Source organism: Aphelocoma coerulescens, chromosome 1, assembly GCF_041296385.1.
Source record: "Aphelocoma coerulescens isolate FSJ_1873_10779 chromosome 1, UR_Acoe_1.0, whole genome shotgun sequence".
NCBI classification, from domain to species: Eukaryota; Metazoa; Chordata; class Aves; order Passeriformes; family Corvidae; genus Aphelocoma; species Aphelocoma coerulescens.
In genome coordinates, this window is record NC_091013.1 from 118,996,404 (window position 1) to 119,019,339 (window position 22,936).

The window sequence follows — 22,936 nt, forward strand, 5'->3', positions numbered from 1 at the left end:
CTGAGCAGTCAACCCACGGCTGCTCCTTGTTTGTCCCCAGGTTGCGGACCCACCCTTAAAGTCCACAATCTCTTCCTGCTCTCCCACAGCAACCTCCACATCCTTTGGGATTAAAAATCCAACACATTCTGCCCAGACTGCAGGGAATGATCTAATGCAAAGCTGCTTGCTGCGTTTGCAAGGCAGGTACCTCACGTTATTTTTTCCTGCTGCGCCAGGGGTTCCGTAGCTTGGAAGCAGAGGAAAGACTTTGCTTCACCCTGGAATTTTTTTGTATTCCAAGCCTGTTGTAAGGCTGTGCTTGCCATGCTGCAGCTGTTTTGCCTCGTGGGATTTAGGAATCAACCCAGGTGACTGGTGTTCCATGCTGACAGGGTTCTATTTACAGAGCTCCCCAGCACCATTCCCAAATCTCCCAGCTGTTCCTGTGGAGTGTCTGCCATCCTCCTGCTCTTACAGTCACCACTGGAACGTTGCAATAAATCAGTGTATTTTCAAAAGAGTTTCGTTTCCATTCTATCAGGGACTTGTGTTATTTTGGCTAAAATTCACTCAATTTCTCTCATTCCTTAAGAGGGAAATACCATCACCTTCCCAAGTCTTCACAGAATAAAGATAAATCTGTTAATTTTCACAAAGTGTTGGAATACCTGATAAAGAACAGCAAAGGAAAAAAATGAGCCATGGCACAAGTTACTAAGACATGGTGGGAATATCTGATTTTAACTCTTACAATTTTAATCCTCTGAAAAATTGTTCAAAAGGCCACTGGGCAGCTTGGCACCCTTGTCAGAGGTAAAAGAAATGGTCACCTTCTATTTTTGATTTTAAACAATGGAAAACCAGTACATTCTGGCAAATATATAAATTAATTATATATTTTATATATATATATAATGTAAAATAAAGCATGTTATGTTTATTTATTAAGTATCTGCTTTATATATTATGTATACACATGCACACGTTATACAGATCAAAATTGCTACAGGAATACTGTCGTTTTTTAGGAAATATGTAAGCACATATTCTGATGCCTTGAAACGAGTGTGTTTTCCAGGTCTGGTGAGACACAGGGTGAGGGAAATGGGTAAGGGTGACCTGGTATCTGCTTACATCCACCTCCCCACCTTTCCTCTTGCCTTTCCTGCTTCTCTCTCTCACCTCCAGCTGCTTTTCCCTCTCTCATCCATTTCACCTTATTTAAGGCTCCTCTCCTGACCACTACCATGGACATGAGGAGCTGCCAATGGGACTGTGTGGCTATGAGCTACATTAACTTTTATTTTCTCCACATTTGAAAATGTTTTAAATGTATGAAGTTTCTCAGTGCCACAGACACAGAAATCAACACCGAGTGCCCTGTCCCCTCTTGATGACAGATAAGCTGGTTTTACTCAGCACCCACAGCTCTTCCATGTTAATTTGACCTCTAGAAAACACAGAGAGGAGAAAAAAAATCCTAACAATTACTGCCTCTATAAAAAAAAAAACTGGACACTTCTACTTGTGCCTCACTTAAAATGTAGCTCAGGGAATGGGCTCTCCCACCTTTTTTGTCCAACATCAGTGCCTTTAGTTGAGGTACTACAATTAGAAACTCATTAGCATGCAGGGAAACTCAAACCTCCTTGAGGTTACTTGCAAATTCCAAGGGGCCAGGCCATGCTGATTGCCTGGAGTCACGTTTTACTCTGAAACAATGATAATGAAACATCAAGCAAAACCAAAACATGACAAGGAAGGTCATCTGTGTGTTCCCAGACTGTGAGAAACTGGTCTCTATAGTTGAAAGTGTGAAATAACAGTAAGTGTAGCAGAGATGTAACTATTATCTCAAACCCCCAAAAAACCAACATTTTACCTATTTAACATGCTGGCTAAAACAGTTTTTTGGTAGGTAGCAGTAAAAGCACCCGTTCCGTAAATGTGTTCTTTCACCATAAGAGTATTCTCAGCCACTGATTTCAGGTAGCTTATTAATCATGGAGAATAGCTAATAATAACAATACAAAATTGCAATTTAAATGCTATTAGCAGGCTTACTGTTAGTGGGAAATGAGAACCTTTCTGAGCTCTCATTTCTGAATATTAAGGTAAGCCTCTAAGCATATATTAAATAATGCAGGACCAAAATTACAAGTGGAAGAGCTGAGTGCAGAATCCCAACTGATCTAGAAAACTGCGGAATTGCTGATACATTGGGTACTTCTCCCACTTATACCATGGCACAGCCTGGAAAAGCCAGGAAAGAACCAACTGGAGATGGACAATAAGCAAAAAAATAGCTCCAAAAACCTTCAAAGGCAACAGGTACTACAGGGTGAAAACACTCCACAAAAAAACCTTGACAGAGTAAGAGCAGGGAAATTTAAATACAGGCCCTGTAATTCATCACATACATTTGCACCACTTACCATGTAATTAGGGGCAAGTTATAAACACTGGGCTGGGGTGTTTCATTTGCCTTTGGACAGGTTCTCCTGCTCCCAACAAAAGCACTCTCTGTTTAGAAACTTGGCACCCAAGTGCAGGGCACCAACCTACAGTTTTTTTTAAACCAACAAAGCGTTCAGTTCTGGGAAACTTATTTTCACTGGCCACCCTTCCACTGCTTCTAACTTGCCAAAAAAAAGTCAGATGTCAGAATATTCCAAATTCCCTAAGGTGACAAGAGGCATTTGGAGAGTATCTGTGAAAAGGTTTAGAAATCTGGCTTCATGAACTACTGAGCATTTCCAGCTCCCTTTATAACTGGTTTAAAAGGAATATCCCACTGCTGATGAATATGACTTCCCATTTATTTGGAGCACGACTTGTCTCCCCAAAAGGCTTTATGTGAAATTTTATTACCACCTCCAAAACAGAAATCCTTTTAGAGGCCCTCGAAGAAGCATCCAACACAGTTTTGGAGCTGTGCACTTATCAGCAATCCAAGGAAGCGATCCCACAAGACTTCATTCATATAAACAGCCATTCAGTGAATCTCAAATGCTGCAGCTGCATGGCTGCAAAGTTGGGGAGGGGGGGTTTTAAATCCAAGGAGCTGAAAGCCTCAGTTGTTAAGTCTGAGCTTTCTGAAGCGCAGAGTGTAATTATTTTTCCAACTTATCACGACTATTCCCTAAATGCAGAGACTGTTGTGTCTCTGCATATAAAAGACATTCCCAGTGTCTAATGGATAAATGTATTAAGAACTGATGTTAAATTTTCTACATCAGTTACAAAATCACTCAAGAATATACATTTTCAACCACAGTTTCAGGAGGCACTGTCATTGAAAAATTCAGGTATTTAATCAAATTTAGTTCAGCTGCCAATGGAACTGATACTTGCCAAGGTAAATTCACGTCCACAGAAAGAACTGGAGCACCAAGAACTTATGGCACTATTGTGAGTGGGCTTAATTCAGCAGAAATTCCACGGGATTTAGGAAGGGTTTTCAGAGGAGTTTTAGGCTGAGAAGGCGTGCAGAAAATCCAGCACTAAAACCCTACCCATCACAGGCACAGAAATCATCTTTTCCCAAGCGACAGTGAAGTCTGGCCCCTAGAACACGTTTGCTCTGTGTATTTTGGGGGTGATGCAGCACTGAGGACTAGAAGGATGTTTAACATGACATCCTACAAACTGCACTTGGAAGCAGCCTAGTGACAGCTTGTGTTCTCACATTCCACGTCAGGCACATCTCCAGTTGGATTTATGGCACACTGAGCTCCACGAGCTCACTCACTTGGATTTTATTCTACCTTTAATCTATTTTAAAATAAATTAATATATTTTTAATCTGTTGTACTTGGGCTTAAGCTCCAAGAGCCTTTACTGTAAATTAAACAGGCAGCTGCCCCTTATTAGATGCTCTCTAATTTTGGACCAGGAGAGAAAAAGCAATCCTCCCTCTTTCCTCACAAACAAATCAAAATTCATTCCACTCCCTATCACAAGCATGAGGCCAAATCCGCCTTTATTTCAGATGAATGGGAAGCTGCTCTTACTGAAGAATGTGAATTTAAATTTATTTTGGATCAACTAAGCCACAACATTTCCTCTCCCTTGGATTGACCTGATTTTACCTTTCACTCAGGTTTCACACTGACTTCTGAGAAAACCACATGGAGTTTGACTTTATAACAATTGGGAAAAAATGTTAAAAATGTTTTCTGTACTCGAGAACTTCCTCAAGTCAAAATACATGAAAATACGGAATGGGCCTAAGTCCTGTATAGACCAAACTGATTCAGAACTTCAACACATTTTCCTAGTAAGGAACTTACGGAAAAGATAAATGAAAAAAACATACACTGTGATAATTTGCTGATTAACAAATTATCCCAACAGAACAATGCCACAGTCATCAAAATTATTCCAGAACCTACCTGTGCATATTCTTTCTCAATTGCAGCTCTTTTCTGACTGAATGCTCTGAAAGAAGGTAAAAGAAATCCCATTAATACATAAAAGCAAAACACTACAAATTCAATAGTTTAGTCAAAATCCATTAACACAGGGAGCAAAACTCTCCAAATTCAATAATTTACTTTAAAAGGACCTTCTGCTGGACAGTCAGTAGAGTGAAACAGCAACAAAAAAGGGAAATGGTTTGACAAGTGCACATCAGTAGCCCAGCAACGACCGCGTGTGGACTTCACATACGTGGCGGCTGAATTTCCAAGTTTTATTGGGCAAACTCAGTTCCCAGGAATATTCAGTTCCCAGGCAGAAATACCATTTTCCTCATGAAAAGCTCATCAGCTTTCCAGTGGTACAGCTGAGGGAGGAATTTGGGAGCACAGAACAATTTGGCTTTATGTATCTAGACAGACTTAATTTTCTTCAGAGTTTTTTTGATCAGAGTTATTTTCTTTAAGCTATACCACAAACTACTAAGCTTAAAGCTACACCATAGGCACAAGAAAAAGCTAATTATATTTAAATTAGTTACACAATAATTCTGGTGACATGCCAACAAAAAAAATCCACCTCAGGAAAATCCTCTAATAAAGCTAACTCAGTAAAAAGGAGCTCTGGACAGGCTCCTCTTATTCCTGTCTACTCCATTTCACCCATGAAGAGTATCCACATGCTACAGGCTCAGCCTCCCCAATGGGATGTAAAACAACAGTTTAAATGCATCATGCTTTCTTAAAATTCTTCCCAGACCAATGACAGCCCGAAAGATCTGGTCACATTCCAGCTCCAACAGTTAAACTTCCTAAATCCCCCTTGTGTAGCCCAGGTGGGTTCCAAGGGCTGTGTGACTCCCATATGAAACACCTCGATAGGAACAGGTGAAGTTGGCTGAGATGCCTGTGAATGAATTCCCTTTTCTAAAGCATTCCAAGTACTACAGCTAATATTAGAAACCAATTTCTTTTAGAATCTCCTGCTCCAAAATCCAATATCCCAGTCAGTTTAGCAAACACCTAAGAGACCACGTCGTCGCTCTGAAAAGACTCGCTTTTCTCTCAGAAGTATAAAGAACTGCACAAATAACTACAAGGAATAACTGAAATGTGTTATCAATATTGAGAAGGTAGAAGAAAAAAAGTGGCTGTCTTTGGAACATAAATCTGGGAATACTTTAGGCAAACAAAGTTATTTTTCCAGTTCTCAGCTAACTGCATTTCAAAACATAGAATCCCAGCTAAATTACACCAAACCTGGATATGAATTTGTGTATTTTCACCTGAGGTTTCTTCCCACCCCATTCAAACCAAATTCCACTTAAATTAATTGCAGAATAACAACTGTGACAAGCAGGAAGCCCGAGATATCCCCAAAAATTTTCTACATTTAGAGTTTTGCACCAGAGAAGAAAACCAAAAGCATTCAACCAGCCCTTGTGCAGGATTACAAAATAACATGGGAATCAAACTGACTCCCAAAAGCAACTGAAATCTTGGAACTGGATCGACCGCAAGCTCTGGCAGGAACAGAATGGACTGTACAGCAGCACCTCCTTATGAAAAAAACTTTAGTTTTAGACTTTGTTGTGTATTTTAAATGGGGAAATAGTTGGCAAGGTGATTTATCCAATATTTAAATTTGTTTTGCTGAATGAAGAAAATGGTTAAGTACGGAAGGGCCGTCGGGATCAGCCGTCTGCATTCCTTGGAGCTGGTGTTCCCTGCGGCTTTGGGACTGCGCTTCCCTCCCTTGGTCCAGCACAAAGCTGCCTTTAACCTTGGGACAGTTTATACAGGAATCCTTCTATGACAACTATGAATGTATTACAAAACATGATGAAAGAGGAGACTGAAGTCAACACATTTCCCAGGAGAAAATTATTTTGAGCAAGGGAAAAGAAAAGTCTGACTAATAAATGCATCATAGTTTCTTAACTTGGGCAGTGTGAAAACTTTGATGCGTGTATCCTGATTTTATGTGCAAAGCTGGGATAGTCGTAACCTTACTGTCCTTCAGGATGGACTTTCAAATGCATTCATATAAGGAAACATTTGTTTCCATGAAGTAATAAAACGTTCTCTAACTACTGATAACTTTTTAAGACATGAATAGTGAGTATGCAAGAAAGCAGGAACATTATTTAGTGGTTTATTAAACCAGGGAGCACTAATACCTACTTTTACATCTTTTTCTCAAAATAACCATTAACTAAGTGCAGGAAACACCAGAACTGCACTCCCCAAAAAACCATCTTGGTCTGTGGACAGTAATTCCTAAATATCATCTTTATCCTGCCAACATTAATGCAATACATTTATTCCCTTTGCCCCACTTTTCCTCAGGCTCTGTGAGACCAAGGAATTCTAAGGGAGCAGGAGAAAGAGAACATCCCTTCCTGCCATTCCCGCTTTGCTAATGCCACTTTTTCTAGTGTTGAGCCCTCACTGCAAATTCCCAACCCCAAATTTCAACCACTGGCATGTATTTCCATCACTCATATCCATTAAAGGTAACAGATGCTATGCAATATTGAGGTATCCTTCTATATTCCCAATGTAAATGAGCATAACAATGTGAAGTAAAGAGGTCAGTGGAGAATCGTATTTGATTAAGTTTTCCTACAGGGAAACAGGAGAAGCAGATGGGCTTAATTATTTCATGGATGTCCACCTGGGCTGGAAATGTGTAAAGCTCACACCTTCATGAAAAATCAATGTAAGGGCATTAAAACATACATCAGTGTTTTATAAGACAATGTCACATTTGCCAATATTGTGCATTGTACAAATCTGAAGATCAAAGTCACAGCTTGCACAGTAAAAAGTGACACCCTGGAAACCAGAAAGTGAGTTAGTCACTGTGTAAAAATTTAACTCCACGCAGAGCTATGCAAAAACGTAAACACACACTTCATGTTCAGTGCTCCTGAATAAAAGAAGAGCCTACATTTGCATCAGTGGATGTATTTCTATTTAAAGGGTGAGAAATTCAACAATGAACCAGGTGAGGCCTGAATCCCATTTGGAACAACTCCTCGTGCAAGATCATGATAATGATCAAAAACCCAACGGATTCAGTGAAAAATTCATACAACTCACCTGACACCAGCAGTTTGTGTCTGTGGTTTTTTTTGGCTATGAACATTCTGAGAAATTGTTTGGAAATTTTAATGAAATTTTAAAATCCTTACAGTTTACACAAAGCATCAGAAAACATATAAATTAGTATCACACCCAAAACATCCAAAAACATTAGGCTAAAGAAACACACCTTCTGACTGACCTTGACCTGAAATTAATTCATTCCATCAAAAATTCTGGAAGTACATGTCCCAAGGAACTGCAAAGCACATTGCAGCGGGGTTAAACCTGACTCAATCCACCGGCACTCGAGAAGATGAATCAGTGAATTTTGAAATACACAAAAATTTCCAGCTTCCCAGAAAGTAGATCAAGGATAATTCCTGACATCTAGAACACATGCCAGTGGAAAATTATGACTTTACAACTTGTGCTTGTAATGTACACTGGGAGCACACACACTCAGTGTACGATCATGTCCAACGTATTACTATCCTGGTATTTTTTAGTATACACTCACTCCAAAATTTTCCATTAAAAACATGAAAACAGACAGCTTTCATTATAAAAAAGAAAAGAAAAAGGGGAGCAACTCCAGAAAGCTCCAAAGCCAGTATTACGGATTTGTTCATCCTTTTTGTCTCAGTGACAAAAACCACTCCACCAGGTCAAATCAACCCCAAATACTGTTGAATTCCTTTGTATTTATTATTTCTCATCCTCTTTTTAAACCATCAGAGACTTTAAATGATTTTGAATGATTTTTAGTGGGGCAACGGGAATAAATAAGTGTATTGCATTAATGCTGGCAGGATAAAGATGGCATTTAGGAATTACTGTCCACAAATCACTCCTGACCAATCTCTTTAACAGTGAAGACATGCAGTGAAGTATTTGTGTCCAGGATGACACTGGAATTCCAACCTGGAGTCCCAGCCCAGCCTGCTGCTCACGGCTGGAGTGCCCCTGGACTTGGCATTTGCCTTTGCTGACCTTCCTGAGGTTCCTGCCAGCCCCTGTCACCCACAGCCCAAGGTCACCCTGGGCACAGCCCTGCCTCCAGCCTATCAATGTTCTCCCCCAATTTGTCTCTTTCAATTTGCTAAGAGCCCCATCCCACCATCCAGGTTGTGACCAAAGTCATAGACCAGCACTGATCCATCGACCTCTGAGCGATTCCCAGCTGCCAGCTGCACTTGGCACTGCTCCCCACCACTTAGATTTGGGAAGCTCAGCCAATCTTCCACCCAGCTATCAGTCCACGTGTCCCCAGCATCGCTACAAAGGTGCTGGAGGACTGTGTCAAAGGTCTCACTGAAGCCACCACGTACAACACATGCACTGCCAGCTTTCCCAAAAGGCAATCAAGCACTCTTTGCCCTTGGGAGTCCACGCTGGCTGCTCCAAATCCTTAGGGACCCTTCAAGGGATGGAAAAGCCTGGAAAATGGTTTCTAGGAGGTCCTGCTCTGTAATTTTCTCAGGAATTAAGGTAAAGATGAGCAGGTGCTGTTCCCCAGATCCTCCTTCCAGTGGTCTTTGAAAATGCGTGCAGCATTTGCCGTTCTGCAGTCATCAGGAAGCTCTCCCGACTGCCATGACCTTTCCATGGTGACAGGCAACTATCCCACTCCACTGTTGGAGTCCCAATAAGCTCCAAGTTCTGCAGCTGCACCTGCATTTCCAGTTCCATTTGCAGGTCACAGCTCCCAGTGCTGGGCTTGGCTGGGATGGAGTTAATTTTCTGCACAGTAGCTGGACAGGGCTGTGCCTGGGATTTGTGCTGAGAACACAAAGTTGCGAGCACAGATAACTCAGGGATGTTCCCACTATTGCTGAGCAGTGCTTACACAGCTCAAAGCCTTTTCTGCTCCTCACACCACAGAATGGTTTGGGTTGGGAGGGACCTTAACAATCATCTCATTCCACCCCTGCCATGGGCAGGGACACCTTCCACTAGCCCAGGCTGCTCCAAGCCCCATCCAGCCTTGCCTTGGACACTTCCAGGGATGGGGCAGCCACAGCTTCTCTGGGCAAACTGTTCCCATTAGTGATAGGCTGTGAGTGTGCGAGAAATTAGGAGGGGACCCAGTCAGAATAGCTGACCCCAAGGGACCCCAGACCACACCACCCTGTGCTCAGCAATAAAAGCTGGGGGAAGAAGGGATGTACAAAATGATGCCGTTTGTCTTGCCAAGTCACAGAATCACAAATGTGGGAAAAGACCTCTGGGATCACCGAGTCCAAGCTGTGCCCAATGCCCACCTTGTCCCCAGCCCAGAGCACTGAGTGCCACGTACAGTCCTTCCCTAGACACCTCCAGGGTGGAGATTCCACCACCTCCCTGGGCAATCCCTGACAATGCTCAACAATCATTTCCATGAAGAAATTCCTGCTGCTGTCCAACCTGAGCCTCCCCTGGCTCAGCCTGAGGCCGTTCCCTCTCCTCCTGTCCCTGTTCCCTGGGAGCAGAGCCCGACCCCCCCGGCTGCCCCCTCCTGTCAGGGACTTGTGCAGAGCCACAAGGTCCCCCCTGAGCCTCCTTTGCTCCAGGCTGAGCCCCTTTCCCAGCTCCCTCAGCTGCTCCTGGGGCTCCAGCCCCTTCCCCAGACTACAACACTGAATTAAAACACCCTTTGGAATGCCAGCTCCCACTACAAAATCCAAAGGGGAGCAACCCTGAAATATTTGGGAGGAGGGAGTGGGCCACAACGTTTTTCCCCTCCTTGAAGGCAAACAGGTTTTCTCAAGGAATGTCAACGTCCTTGTTTGGTTTAATTCAGTACTTTCATGTGGATGCCTCCTCCCACTTCTCTCCAGCAACATGAAAAATGCACCATAATGAATCAATATCATACAACCGAACAACTCCTGTTACCTGGTTTTTAATTTAATGACAGGTGTGTCACTAACAAAGGCACAACTGAATCCCAAATACTCCAGGCAACATAAATCATCCCCGTGGCTCCATTCAGGGCAGGGGCTGGCAATAGATGCTGAGATAAGGTAACACAGCAGCAGCTGCATGGCTAATGCGGGACTCCAGGAACACCCGTGCGTGCAGGGACACACTGCATTAATATTCCCTCCCCGTGTCCAGCAGAGACAAAAACAACATACCTGGAACAATAATTAATCTACAGAAATTATTCATCACGACAAGACTCTCAAATGCTGCATGTAATAAGCTCCTCTTCGTGGTTTTACTCTTTACTAAATGGAATTACCACTACTGAAATGTTTTAAAAGATTTGCATAAAACTCTGAGTGTCTGAAGGGTAAATTATTTTTCAGAACACCACTGATTTCTGAAAGTTATTTGCACACAGGCTGCAGAAACCATGGCAGTGCAACAACCAGGTTATTAAAATTTGGAACATACTTCACAGAATCCCAGAATGGTTATGGTCAGGAGACCTTAAAGAACATCCCTGCCAAGGGCAGGGACACCTTCCACTATCCCAGGCTGCTCCAAGCCCCCTCCAGCCTGGCTCTGGACACTTCCAGGCATCCAGGGGCAACCACAGCTGCTCTGGGCACCCTGTGCCAGGGCCTCTCCACCCTCACAGGGAAGAACTTCCTCCTAATATCCTTCCTCCTAATATCTAATCTAAACCTACTCTCTTTTTAGTCCGAATCCATTCCCCTTGTCCACCTTGTCACAAAGCACCCAAGACTTCAAATTCAGAGAGTTTTGTAGACTGACCTTCACTTTTCCCAGCAAAACTTCTCCAACATTGATCACTGAACACCACTAATAATATTTTTTTTTTATACATCAAAAATTTCACCTCAAAGTGTGGCAAATGAAGTTTCATCTTAATTACATACTGTAAAAGAATTAAGTCCTTTATTACAGCTCACTGTACTGTCAGACCACCTGACGCCTCACCAGAGAATCCAGGTGCCTCCAAACACTTTCTGGCCAACTGGATTCTATTTAAACATCCCCAAATTTCAGTAAAGCCAGTGCTGACTCTAAGACTTGATCTCATGCCCTTGCTCTTGCAAAAAGGAAACTGAAGAAATTAAAAAGTTGTAAGCAAGGTGGAAGTCACTTCCATTTCATTTAAGACCAGAGTCTCCAGTCACACAGAATACTTTAGGTTCCTCTTCAACCACTCCAAGAAAAAAATCACCGGAGGTCACATTACAGCAAATCCCAGCCTTTATGTTTGGTTTTAAAAAAACAAACTCTCTTTTGTTCAATGGTTTTATAACATCTGAATGAAACAGATCCCTTTCCAGAAAGATGACTCTTATATGCACACTCTCACCTGCCAGGTTTATGTTATTGCCTATAAATAGGCACTTCAGCAGCATTTTTATCAAGGAGCAAAAGTTCCATGTCAGATTTGAATAATATCAGCCACTATTGCCAATCCTGCTCAGGACTTTGCACCACATGTTAAATAAACTCCACAAGAAGTTACTGTACTGTGTTGGGCATTTAACAGCACTGTTCAAACACAGTTTTGCTGCCTGGATTTTGGGCTGGCTTTATTTGCCTGGTCTCCAGCTAAACATGCTACCTCCCACATGACATCACATCTACGCCCTTTAGTACCGAGATACACACGTGGAATTCTTCCCCCAGGTCTTGCAAAAATATGTTCATCAACATCAGAGCATTACCTTGACTCTTCTCTTCAAATTACATGTTAAGGATTTCCTAGACATCAGTAAAGGGAAAGATTTCCCCTGCAAAGGTTGAGGGGGAGGAAATAAAACTGCTGTGTACTGCAGTCCCTTCCCCAGAGCCCATCACTAGGCTGCCTCAGACAATGTCTTGCTGCTCCCATTCCCAGAGCATCCCTCCTTCTACTCCTCACGTCCCTGCCCAGCTGGAGGTGTCACTGATACCGTCCTTGAGCGGCCAAGCAAAGCTTTCATACTCCTCCCTTGCTGCCCACCGACCTCGCATGCTGTCCCTGCTCAGCCACGAGGGGCTTCTGCTGAAATTCCTGGCCTTCCCACACAATGGGATGTGCTGCTCCTTAGCTTTCTGCAAGTCCTCCATAGGAAAACTAAGCTGAACCTATCCATCCTGGCTGCTTCCCAGGAGACTCTGCCCACCAGCTGCGTGAAGGAGCTGAATTCTGCTCTCATGACGGCGCGTCTCCAGGTCCTGAAGGCAATTTGTGGTCACAGAAGCCCAAGCCACCACCAGTCCGCACACCAGCCTCCCCTCCCATGGCAAGTACGGACAGCTTGGAGTTCTCACACCACAAACATCCCAACACAGTGCGAACGTGGCCTCCAGGCCAAGATTTTTAACAAGAACGTTGCTGGGCAGGCCAAGGTCCCACCAGCTGTGAAAGCACACGAGGCAGCAGAACAAACTCAAAACCACCATGGCGAGGTCACCCACAGCCTAAATTTTTGCCCACAAAGAAATTCTCTGACCCAGCACGAGAAGCCAGTGACATTTCCTGCTTATGGATCCACTTGAGGTCTGCCTGATCTCAGCAGACGTGTGAAGGGCATCTTTACAACTTGTGAAGCACAAATATTTGTAACATCAGGAAACTCTTTGCTTGCTGAGTCAAGGAATTCAGCTCTCCTTCCTGCAGCTCGCTGGCAAGCCAGCCCTCACTTTCTGCTTACCTCAGTGCACTGCTCCAGTTCTCTGGCGAGCACAAAAGAAAAAAAAAAAGTGGCCTTTTTTTAAACTTGACTTTAATATACATACTCTGTACTGTCTCCTCTTTAAGTCTTAAAATAGCTCTTCCAAACAGAGCTTCAGAAATTCCTGCAGAAGGGAGTAACTGGCAGTTCAAACATCCTGCAGCACAGCAGAGCTCTTCTCTCCTCTACAAATTCCTTTCTACAATGCATCTCACCATTTTCTAACAGCTTTTCCCTGAGCAAACAGGAGCTACAATAGCCAAGCACACAGTAATCCCTTGTTGATTCAGCCACTACAGAACATTTTACCACCCTGAGGAGCCCTGCTCCGTATTTCTGCTCCACAGAGGATTTACAGTAACTCACATCTGCACTGGATTCTGCATCTCTGCCCTGTACCTAATTAGAAGCCTGTTCATCTCACACCTAAAACTAATCAGCTCCGACAGCTTTGTGACCATTTGTCCTTTGGAATGTTTACTCTTTAAATCTCCACTTATCCTCAACTAAGATAGAAGTACACGGAAGGAAAATTCTCCCGAATGTAAACAGAGGTACTGAAGCTGAAAATATTTCAACCAGTATTTCAATATATCAGGATATAGCAAACTATATAATCAAGGAATCAAAGTTGTGCATAATATCTTCGTGACAAAAGCAGTCTCCTGCTTGTCCTGCCAGCACTCACCTACAACTGTTTTTACTCCAGTTTTCACACAATTTTCATTACCTGGATCATCCTCCTGCCATCCCCTCAAGCAACTGCAGGCACTACTGTTCTTCTAACCCCACTCAACTCAAAGGAGTAAAAACCCTGCCTGCCATGCCCACTGAGAGCAGATAAATGAGCTCCTGCTTCGAAAAACAAACACCAGACAGTCTAACTTTGAACTTCCTGACTTCACAAGTTCTCACACACAGAATTGTTCAGGTGGGAAAAGACCTTGAAGATCATCATGACCAACCATGAATGATTTCCTGCTGTTACAAAAATGTCCCTTCCTAAAAAGCCCAGTTGGATTTTCAAGAGTGCATTGCTTACTGACAGTAGTTTAACTGATGCACTTCAAACCTGAAACTTCCCCACACAACGTGTTACGAAGTCACAGTTTTGAGCAGGACGTTCAGAGGTCAATCACGACTGGCACAGGCCAGGGGTACAATTCTGAGAGCTCTTTACAACAATTCTCAGTGCTCTTTACAATATACAGAACATATTTGAACATACGTAACACATCTTGGCAACGTTTCTAACAGAAGATTTTTAATGCTCAGTAAAATTTATTTGATTTAAACAAAAAATATTACCACATGCAAAATTCTTGGTGTGAAAGTACCCACAAGCAAATCAGGCCTTAAACAGGATGTAGTTGTGATTTTTATCAGCACAAGCTCCCAATTAATGAAAAATTTCTCCTTTATAAATCTATCAAAAACAACAAAGCAGTTTTCTTCCAAATCCACTTCCGAGCTATGATTTTATTCATTATTTTCAATATTCTAATCCACACCACCTATGATAAACCATGAAATAGCTTTACCTCGTGCCTGAACAGTGCCCCTGTAGCAATGCACAGAGAAAAAAATTCCAGACAACATTCACTAGCGAGCAATGTACTCCCCATAAATCACATTACTGTACAGTTTGGGATTAGGATGAGTTGCCACTAGCAACAGAGCCAAAAAAATCAATTCTGTCACTATATATAGAGAATTCTTGCAACCTCAAACGTAGCCAATGTTTTCAGCAATTTGTCTCAGAGAAGTATTAGCAGTCCAGCGTGTGATCAGAGGAACATGACATCCAGACACAAAACAATGCTAAAACAATAGTTTTTCCTTCAGTAGAATAAAAAAAGAAAGCAAAAAAGAACCGCCGGAAAGCTGCTGGTGAATGTGAGCATTTCATTTACCCTTTTCAAAATAAAAGCGTGCCCTCTTTATAGCATTAACATTCACAACAAATCAAGGATTGATTTCAGAGCTGAAGTGTATTTAAAATGATCACTAATGAGTTTTTGTTTTAAAATGGGAAACTAAGCAAACATTAGGGAGAGATACAGTTTAGACAAATACAAGGGTACTTTTCTATAGCTTCCCCAAACCCCATTCATCATATCCAAGGCATTTCCCTTTCAGAAGAAAAACAGCCTAGGATGTTATAATTCAGACTGTCTACCAGGAGCTTTTAGAAAACAGGAATATGAGGAGTTTCTTTGATCCCCATTTGCTTAACAGCAAGAAGCCAAGACACATTTCATCATTCATGCTTCTTATTCCACCCTGGATCTGCAAAAGGCTTTTTAGCAGGCAACAACCACCTTGGAGTTCTTAGTTTACTCATCTGTCACATCTTAGGAATCTTGACAGTGCCACCCAGGTTTATTACAAAGACTTTTCTCTCCTTTCTTTGCCTACAATCTTAATATAAGCACTTCAATTTTACATGACGCCCTTCTCAAGGTTTCATTGTCACTAACGCTGACGTAAGTCAAATTCTGTATTTTAATGGATTCTACAGGTAATAATAATAATTACTATAATGGGTTTTTTCCTCAAAGCACAATCACCCTGTTTTAGAAGAGTACAGTATATGTACTGTTATTTTTTAAGTCAGTAAAATGTAACAGCTCACTGAAAACATGTGGCCCAACTTCTAAAATCTTATCTGTAGATATATGTCAGAATCACAGAATCCCTTAGGTTGGAAAGACCTCTGAGATCATCGAGTCCAGGTTTTGGCTGATCACCACCTTGGCACCGCCAAGTGCCAAGTCCAGTTGTTCCTTTAATATGAGTATTCCTTATAAAGTTTTTCCCAAAAGGAGAAACTTAGTCTATTTCCAACCAAAAAAAGATATGGAAAAGATATCTCAAAGGGGTCAAGTCATCCAGTCTTCTTGCCACTGACAAGAATATTGATCTTGCTTACTAACTGCAGCAGCACTGGCTGCTCCAAACACATATAGGAGTATAATGTAGTTACAACCATTTTTCCTGAGCTCCAGTAAAACCAGAACAGGGCTGTTAATACAGGTTCATCACAGAATGGTTTGAGTTGGAAGGGACCTGAAAGATCATTAGTTCTACTCTCTGCCATGGGCAGCGACACCTTCCACTATCCCAGCTCGCTCCAAGCCCTGTCCAACCTGGCCTTGGGCACTGCCAGGGATCCAGGGGCATCCACAGCTTTTCTGGGCAGCCTGTGCCAGGACCTCACCTCCCTCACAGGGAAGAACTCGCCCACCAAAACCCAACTATCCCTGCTCTTTAGCAGTTTGACGTCATTCCCCTTGTCCTGGCACTCCATGCCATTGTCCCAAGTCCTTCTCCATCTTTCTTATGGGCTCCTTTCAAGTCCTGGAAGGGGCAATTAGGTCACCCCGAAGCTTCTCTTTTTCCAGGCTGAACAATCCCAATTCTCCCAGCCTTTCCTGTCAGCTGCCTCTGGGCTGCCAGTTCAGCAGCACAGCTGGGTGCAGAGAAGGCAAAAGGCATTTCAAACATCCAGTGAGCTGTGTCAACAAAAGGGCCCAGCCCTCCTCTATCACAGTATTGAGCTAACCTGCTAAATTTAGAACAAAAACAAATCAAAAACTACAATGGATAAACTCCTCCAGCAGAAAGATCCATTTGCTCTCTGAAAGCAAAGAAGTGTTTGGATGCGTGGAGAGATGAGGTCTTGGTTCTTAACTGGACAACAGCTCTGCACTGCACCTCCACCAGAAGGACTTGGCAGCCAGCGAGCAGAGAACATCAAAGCACCCCCACCAACTCAAACGAGCTTCTCAGGGCAGATCAAAGCTCGAGGCACTTCATAACCCAGGCCCGGGGTGTTTCAAACACCACCCCAAACTCGGGAACAAAGAGCGCCGTGACGGCTGCGTTCCTGCGGCACAGCAGAGCCCCGCAGGAACAGCAAACCTTGGCTGCAGGACACACCAGTCACAAGTCCAAGTCTCCCCAGGAAATTGTGAATAATAACACGGCCACGCTCGATTTCAGGGAAAAGAAACATACCTTGGCTCCTCCTTGCGCTGCTCCTCGTTAAGATGGAAAGGAAGAGAGCAGCCTCTTACTGAAAGAGGAGGCAGTACGCAGGAAGCACGTGCAGGAGAAAGAATTAAAGGACATTTTTACCAGTGACACGTTAGAGGGTGATCCAAGTCTTTATGCAGGTTTTGAAAACTATGTCTTGAGCACCAAATGCCCAACAGACAAATAGAGGATTCAGCTCCTCTGGCATCAGGGATCACGTCCAGTCACTTTTCATCAACAACAGGCAACACCAACTTCAACCACTCTTTGGATACTACAATCACAATTCTGCAGATTTCCAAATGAAAAACTCTTGTTAATCACAAAGATTTTGTTCACCTCCTCAGCAGAAAAGCCTAAGCTTCAAATGCTTAGAAAAGCTAGAATATTGGGCCTTCTTTGTTTTCTACACAGCTGATTAGCTCATAGCAATTAACTACAATCTGCTTTCACATCATTTAATACAAATACGGATGAAAAATGTCTAGAAAAAGGGTGTTTGCATTTTTTAACCTATCTGAACATAATGCACATCATTCAAGCATACGTTCAGCCAAATCAGAAGGTTTCAGGCAGATGCTCCCCTGAAAGCCCGTACATCACAGGGAAAAGAAAATGAGATTCCCAAAGAGAACTAGTGCACTTCCCAAGCCTTCCCAAGTCCTCCCAAGTCTGCCACTATTTATAGTGATTCGAGAGACTCAACACCTCCCACACTGTTACAGTTCTGAGCTTTTTGCTTTGATTTGAAACACACAGAAAAGAGCTAAGAAGGAGGTACAAACCAGTTTTACTGCAACTGCAGAAATTACTTTTCTCTCATCTCTTTTTCTACTACTGGGTGGGAAATGTGGGATACAAGGAATAGCTGCAACTCCCACTAACAATCCCAAAAATACTAGTCATACAAGTACCCCAAAAACTCTAATGTTTGCTACACAGAGAACTGATGTTCTTTTCACTGGAAAGAAAAGATGAGATTGCTCAAAGTTCCAGAGGAGATCAAATAATGAGCCTTGAATTTTTTGCTCCCAAATTCCTACATTTCAGAAAGAGAGCATCAGTCCCTGGAACAAGCTCCCCAGAGATGGGTAGAGTCCCCATTGTGGAGGTTTTCAAGATACAGATGTGAGGTAACTTCATCCAGGCTCCTTTTGCCTCGTAGGGTTGGACTAGACAGTCTTTTGAGGTGTGCCCTGGAGGCAAATCTACTTTTAAATAGCATCCTGGTATTGTTGGTACAGTGAAATATCTTAAGTTTATCACCTTAAACCAATGCCACAGGAGCTGGTTCAATAAATTTATTGAAATTCAAAGGTTTGGGCTTTGCTGTGACTCATGTCCAAAAATCCCCACCCTTGTGATGGTCCTCTCTTAATCTCACCAATTCATACAACCATGGAATAGTTGGGGCTGGAAGTGACCTCTGGAGACCCCCCCAGTCCAAGCCCCCTGCCAAAGGAGGTTCACCCAGAGCAGTTTTGAATAAGCCCAGGGAAGGAGATTGCAGAACCTCTCTGAGCAGCCTCCTCCAGGTGCTCTGTCACCTCACAGTAGTTTTTTTCCTCATATTCAGGTGGAACTTCCTGCACTCCAGTTTGTGCCCACTGCCCCTTGGCCTGTCACTGGGAAGTGTCTGTCCCCATCCTCTTGGCACCTGGCCTTAAAATATTTGTATGCATTGGTAAGATCCTCTCTCAGCTGTCTGTTCGCGAGGCTGAGGAGCCCAGCTCCCTCAGCCTTTCCCTGTCAGCCTTTCCCTGTAAGTGAAGTGCTCCTGTCCCTCCTCATCTTTGTAGCCTCTGCTGGATCCTCTCCAGTCATTCCCTGTCCTGCTCTCTCACTCAACTCTGAGGCTGAACAGAGTTGAGAACAGGGGAAGAATAAGAAGACAAAGAGGAAATTCAAAAGCAGGACCTCTTTCTTAATTAGGTGTTACTAGGCAGTGATATTTACTTGTCCTCTTGCTCAGCCAGCTCAGATCACAGAGAGATAATTAGAAACAATCACACAAAATCAATTAACATGAAAGAAAACTTCATAAACAACAAGCACATTAAAATAACATGGGAAGCCACTGCCATCTACGCCCTTTCTCACCACTGGCAACACAGCTGAAAATGAGCAAAGCATATTTAGAGATAAGACAGGCTAAAACCGGGCTGGGAACACATCAGGACTATGAAAAGCAGCCGCTAGAAATCAAGACACCGTAACATTGCCTATTATTGCTCTTCTGAATATTCCTTTTAATTCACAAGGCAATCTAGCCTGTCTTTTCTGCCTCTGCCTGGCTTTAGGATGGAAAGACAACGATTTTCAGGTCAAATATGAACAGAATTTCAGCAGCCTAACAAATGGCAATGTTTCAAGACAGAAATTCTCAATTATGTCAAGAGATTACAACTACTTTACTCCCTGCTGAAAGGCTGAAAAATAGGAGTCAATTCTACTTCATTTATCAAGAACTTCAGACCCCCATCTCTGTCACACTCAAACCCTGAAATAAAAGCAAAGTAATTCCACCTTTTATACAGTTAAGTGATTTCTCAAATTTCCAGTTTGCAGAGGACGCCAAGCTGAGCAGTGCAGTTGACACAACGGAAGAACGGGGCCATCCAGAGGGCAGGGCTGGATGGGATATTGGGAAGAAATTTCTCCCTGTGAGGGTGGGGAGGCCCTGGCACAGGGTACCCAGAGGAGCTGTGGCTGCCCCTGGATCCCTGGAAGTGTCCCAGGCCAGGCTGGATGGGGCTTGGAGCAACCTGGGATGGTGGAAGGTGTCCCTGCCCATGGCAGGGGTGGGACTGGATGAGTTTTAACATCTTCCTCCCATCCAAAAACATTCTACACATCTATGATTCATTCTTATATTCAAAGATCTTTAAAAGCACTTCTGATCTGAGCTCATCTCAGAGTATCATACCCTCAAGAAAAATTGTAGCTTGTTCAGTTTCTTGCCTCCTCCCTTTTTTTTCCTCCTTCAAAAATGCAAACAGAACACAGCAGAACCCCCCCAAAAAACCTTATTTATGCTCAGGACTGTATTTAAACACAGCCACAAGTGCCAACATTTTCCCCACCAACATTGGCTTGCATCTGGCCAGAAATAACTATACTTAGTGGCTTTACCACCATAAATCTTCGAAAGTCTTCTGCATGGCTGAGCTCCTCTCATAAAATTAGACACCAGCGCGTTTTGTCTGTCTCATTAAAAGGATGTTTGCTGGAGCCGGCGCAGGAGGAGAGAGGAGTGTGTGAACAACCTTCCCAGAGCCACTGGGGATTGGCCCAAACTGTTCTCACAGTGGCACAAAGAAAGGAACGCTTAAAATAACTCCAAAGGCTCTTAGAAGGAACGTCTCCGAAGGTTATGAATAATTTTAAAAGTCTGAGAATGGAATCTCCATGCTCACAGTAGCACACAGGGAAAAAAAGCTAGATTTCAATAGATTATTTTTTTTTACTCACTCTCTTTCCTCGACTTTCAGTTGGAAATATTCCATTTGCTTCCTAAATAAACACAACCCAAAACTTACAACCATTAATTCAATACTTTAACTCTCTTTCCTCAGGTTTTAATTGGAGATATTGCATTAACTCCATAAATAAACACAACCCAACACTTACAAGTTTAAAGTCAATAACAAGCCCCCCACTTAACATATTCCTACCTGCATTTTGGAAAAATGTTATTAAAATTTTAAAACCTACTATAAAAAACAGTCAGAAAAGCACCACACTGAGCCATTATAAACCAGTTTCATTTTACTGCAAATATCTGACCAGAGCAACTTGGGTTTGATAAGGTTTTAGCCATTTTTCAACAGCCAGTTTTTAAAAGTATAAATGCAGAACACCTTTTCTGTGCGCTTTCATATGCAGAAAGCAATCAAGATGATTAAACAAGGTCACTGATTTTACTAAGACAAAAAATAAAGTAAAAAGTCAGATGCATATTCATCAGAAAACCGAAATCACCACGCGTTAAGATAAGATATCAGTTGGGTCAAAAGTTCACTGGGAGCAGGAGAGGCTGATCTCAAGGACCAGCTGGGAATGACAAGAAAAGTCAGGACACCAAGTTCTCTGCAGCCAAGATAATAACCATGTTACATTGGCCCTTTTCTGGGCAAAAACCCATCAAAACAAACCCACAACCTCTCTTTTTACCTCTGCCTCCCCTACAAGGAATATTTACATGGTGTGTGATTTGATAATCCCATTCCCCTCACTTTTCAGGATGCTAGCATTGAGAAGGCACAAGGTTTCCGAGGTCTCCTGATGGGAGACTGGCAAAGGCAGCAAAACCTGGAAAATAAACCTTCTGGCACCAAACTACACAGAACAAAAGCTTGAGGCTGGATATGGGGAAAGATTCTTCCCCCAGAGGGTGGTCAGGCACTGAACAGGCTCCCCAGGGAATGGTGACAGCACCAAGCCTGACTTCAAGAAGCCTTTGGACAAGACTCTCACACATGGGGAGATTCTGGGGTGTTTGTGCAGGGCCAGGAGTTGGACTGGATGATCCTGATGGGTCCATTCCATGAGGATATTCCATCACTCTGTGACAACACACCACCATAGGAAATCAAGCCAGGCCACACTAATTGTGTCTGGAATGGGAAGAATGCACTTCCTCTTTCCAACACAGCTTATCATGACCTTTGTGGGATGTCCCCACGTCTTCAATTCTCCTTACACACAGGGGTTTCCAAGCAAGAGCTGGGATTAAAAGCTGTGAGGAAAGCCTTCATCACAGAAGTGACGTGATGAAGAAAGACAACCCAAGAAGCAGCTTGTGTTTGAACAAGTGGATCAAAGCAACAGCTTTTTGTTCCCTTAGAACTACCCTGTGCCATATATTTTAATATATATATTGCAACTATCCCCATAAAAATCTGTACCAAGGCAACTTTACAGGACTTCATGGCAGCTGCTGGTTTCCCAGAGCTCTGCCAAGTAACATCGTGGTGAAAAACATGAGTTAGGTCCAGGAAAAGCCATGCTCGGATAAAATTCAGGAAGAAAAAGAAATCCAGCCCACACGACTTTCTGCAAACTGACAACTTCGTTCTTAAAAAGGGGGCATTGAGTCAAAAGTGAAAATGCAACTTTTGGCAAGGAGCTGTTGTACTTAGAACCCAAATCCTCTTGTTATGTCTTGGAAGACAAACTTGCACTAAAGCCACAGCTTAGCAGAATAAGCCCAGGTTCTCCTGAAAGTCCTTAAAAATCAGACTTCCAGAGCGTGTGTTGGAATTGCTTTAAGAAGAAAAAGCTCACTCAAATGCAACCTCACAGAAAAAAAAATGGAAAAAAAAAATTAATTTTCATTCTGATGCGAGAAGTGGTTTGCTGGGGGTTTTGTACACTATTAGTTCTGCTACAAAAAAGCAGAACTTCAGCTTTCATCAGTTGAAAAGTACTCAGAAATACTAAAACAGGAGATCCATTAATTTTTGTATGTCAGGGATAAAAAAAAATGAGAAGGAATGTGGTCCATTTCTCAATTCCACTATGCCAAGACAGGCCTGAATCATTACACTGTGGCCATGTTTATACTAAAACTCTTCTTTTTTTGCTCCGAACTTGGATTTCCACACCCAGTAGGCAACCGCTTTTTTAGAAGTACATTCCAAGCTTCCCTCAAACAGTTCCAGTCAAAACATCACCAGATTTTAATTCCATCAAGAATGGGAGCATCTCATTAAAGCCCTGCCTAATTATAGGTAACGTGCCCAGACCACAGATTCTGTGGTATCTTGACATGGCATATTCCTC

At 42.8% G+C, this 22,936-nt stretch overlaps 1 protein-coding gene across 3 annotated transcripts in view; it reads right to left on the reverse strand.

The window, feature by feature from the left end:
• FCHSD2 (FCH and double SH3 domains 2) overlaps positions 1-22,936 on the reverse strand; it is a 122,276-nt gene that overhangs the window by 91,340 nt on the left and 8,000 nt on the right. For 2 of the 3 annotated variants that reach the window (XM_069026558.1, XM_069026549.1), the window contains exon 3: positions 4,377-4,422. The exons of the other annotated variant lie outside the window; for it this stretch is intronic. In XM_069026558.1, coding sequence (XP_068882659.1) covers positions 4,377-4,422 — 46 coding nt within the window. The remainder of the gene's footprint in view (positions 1-4,376; positions 4,423-22,936) is intronic. 3 annotated transcript variants of the gene reach the window in all.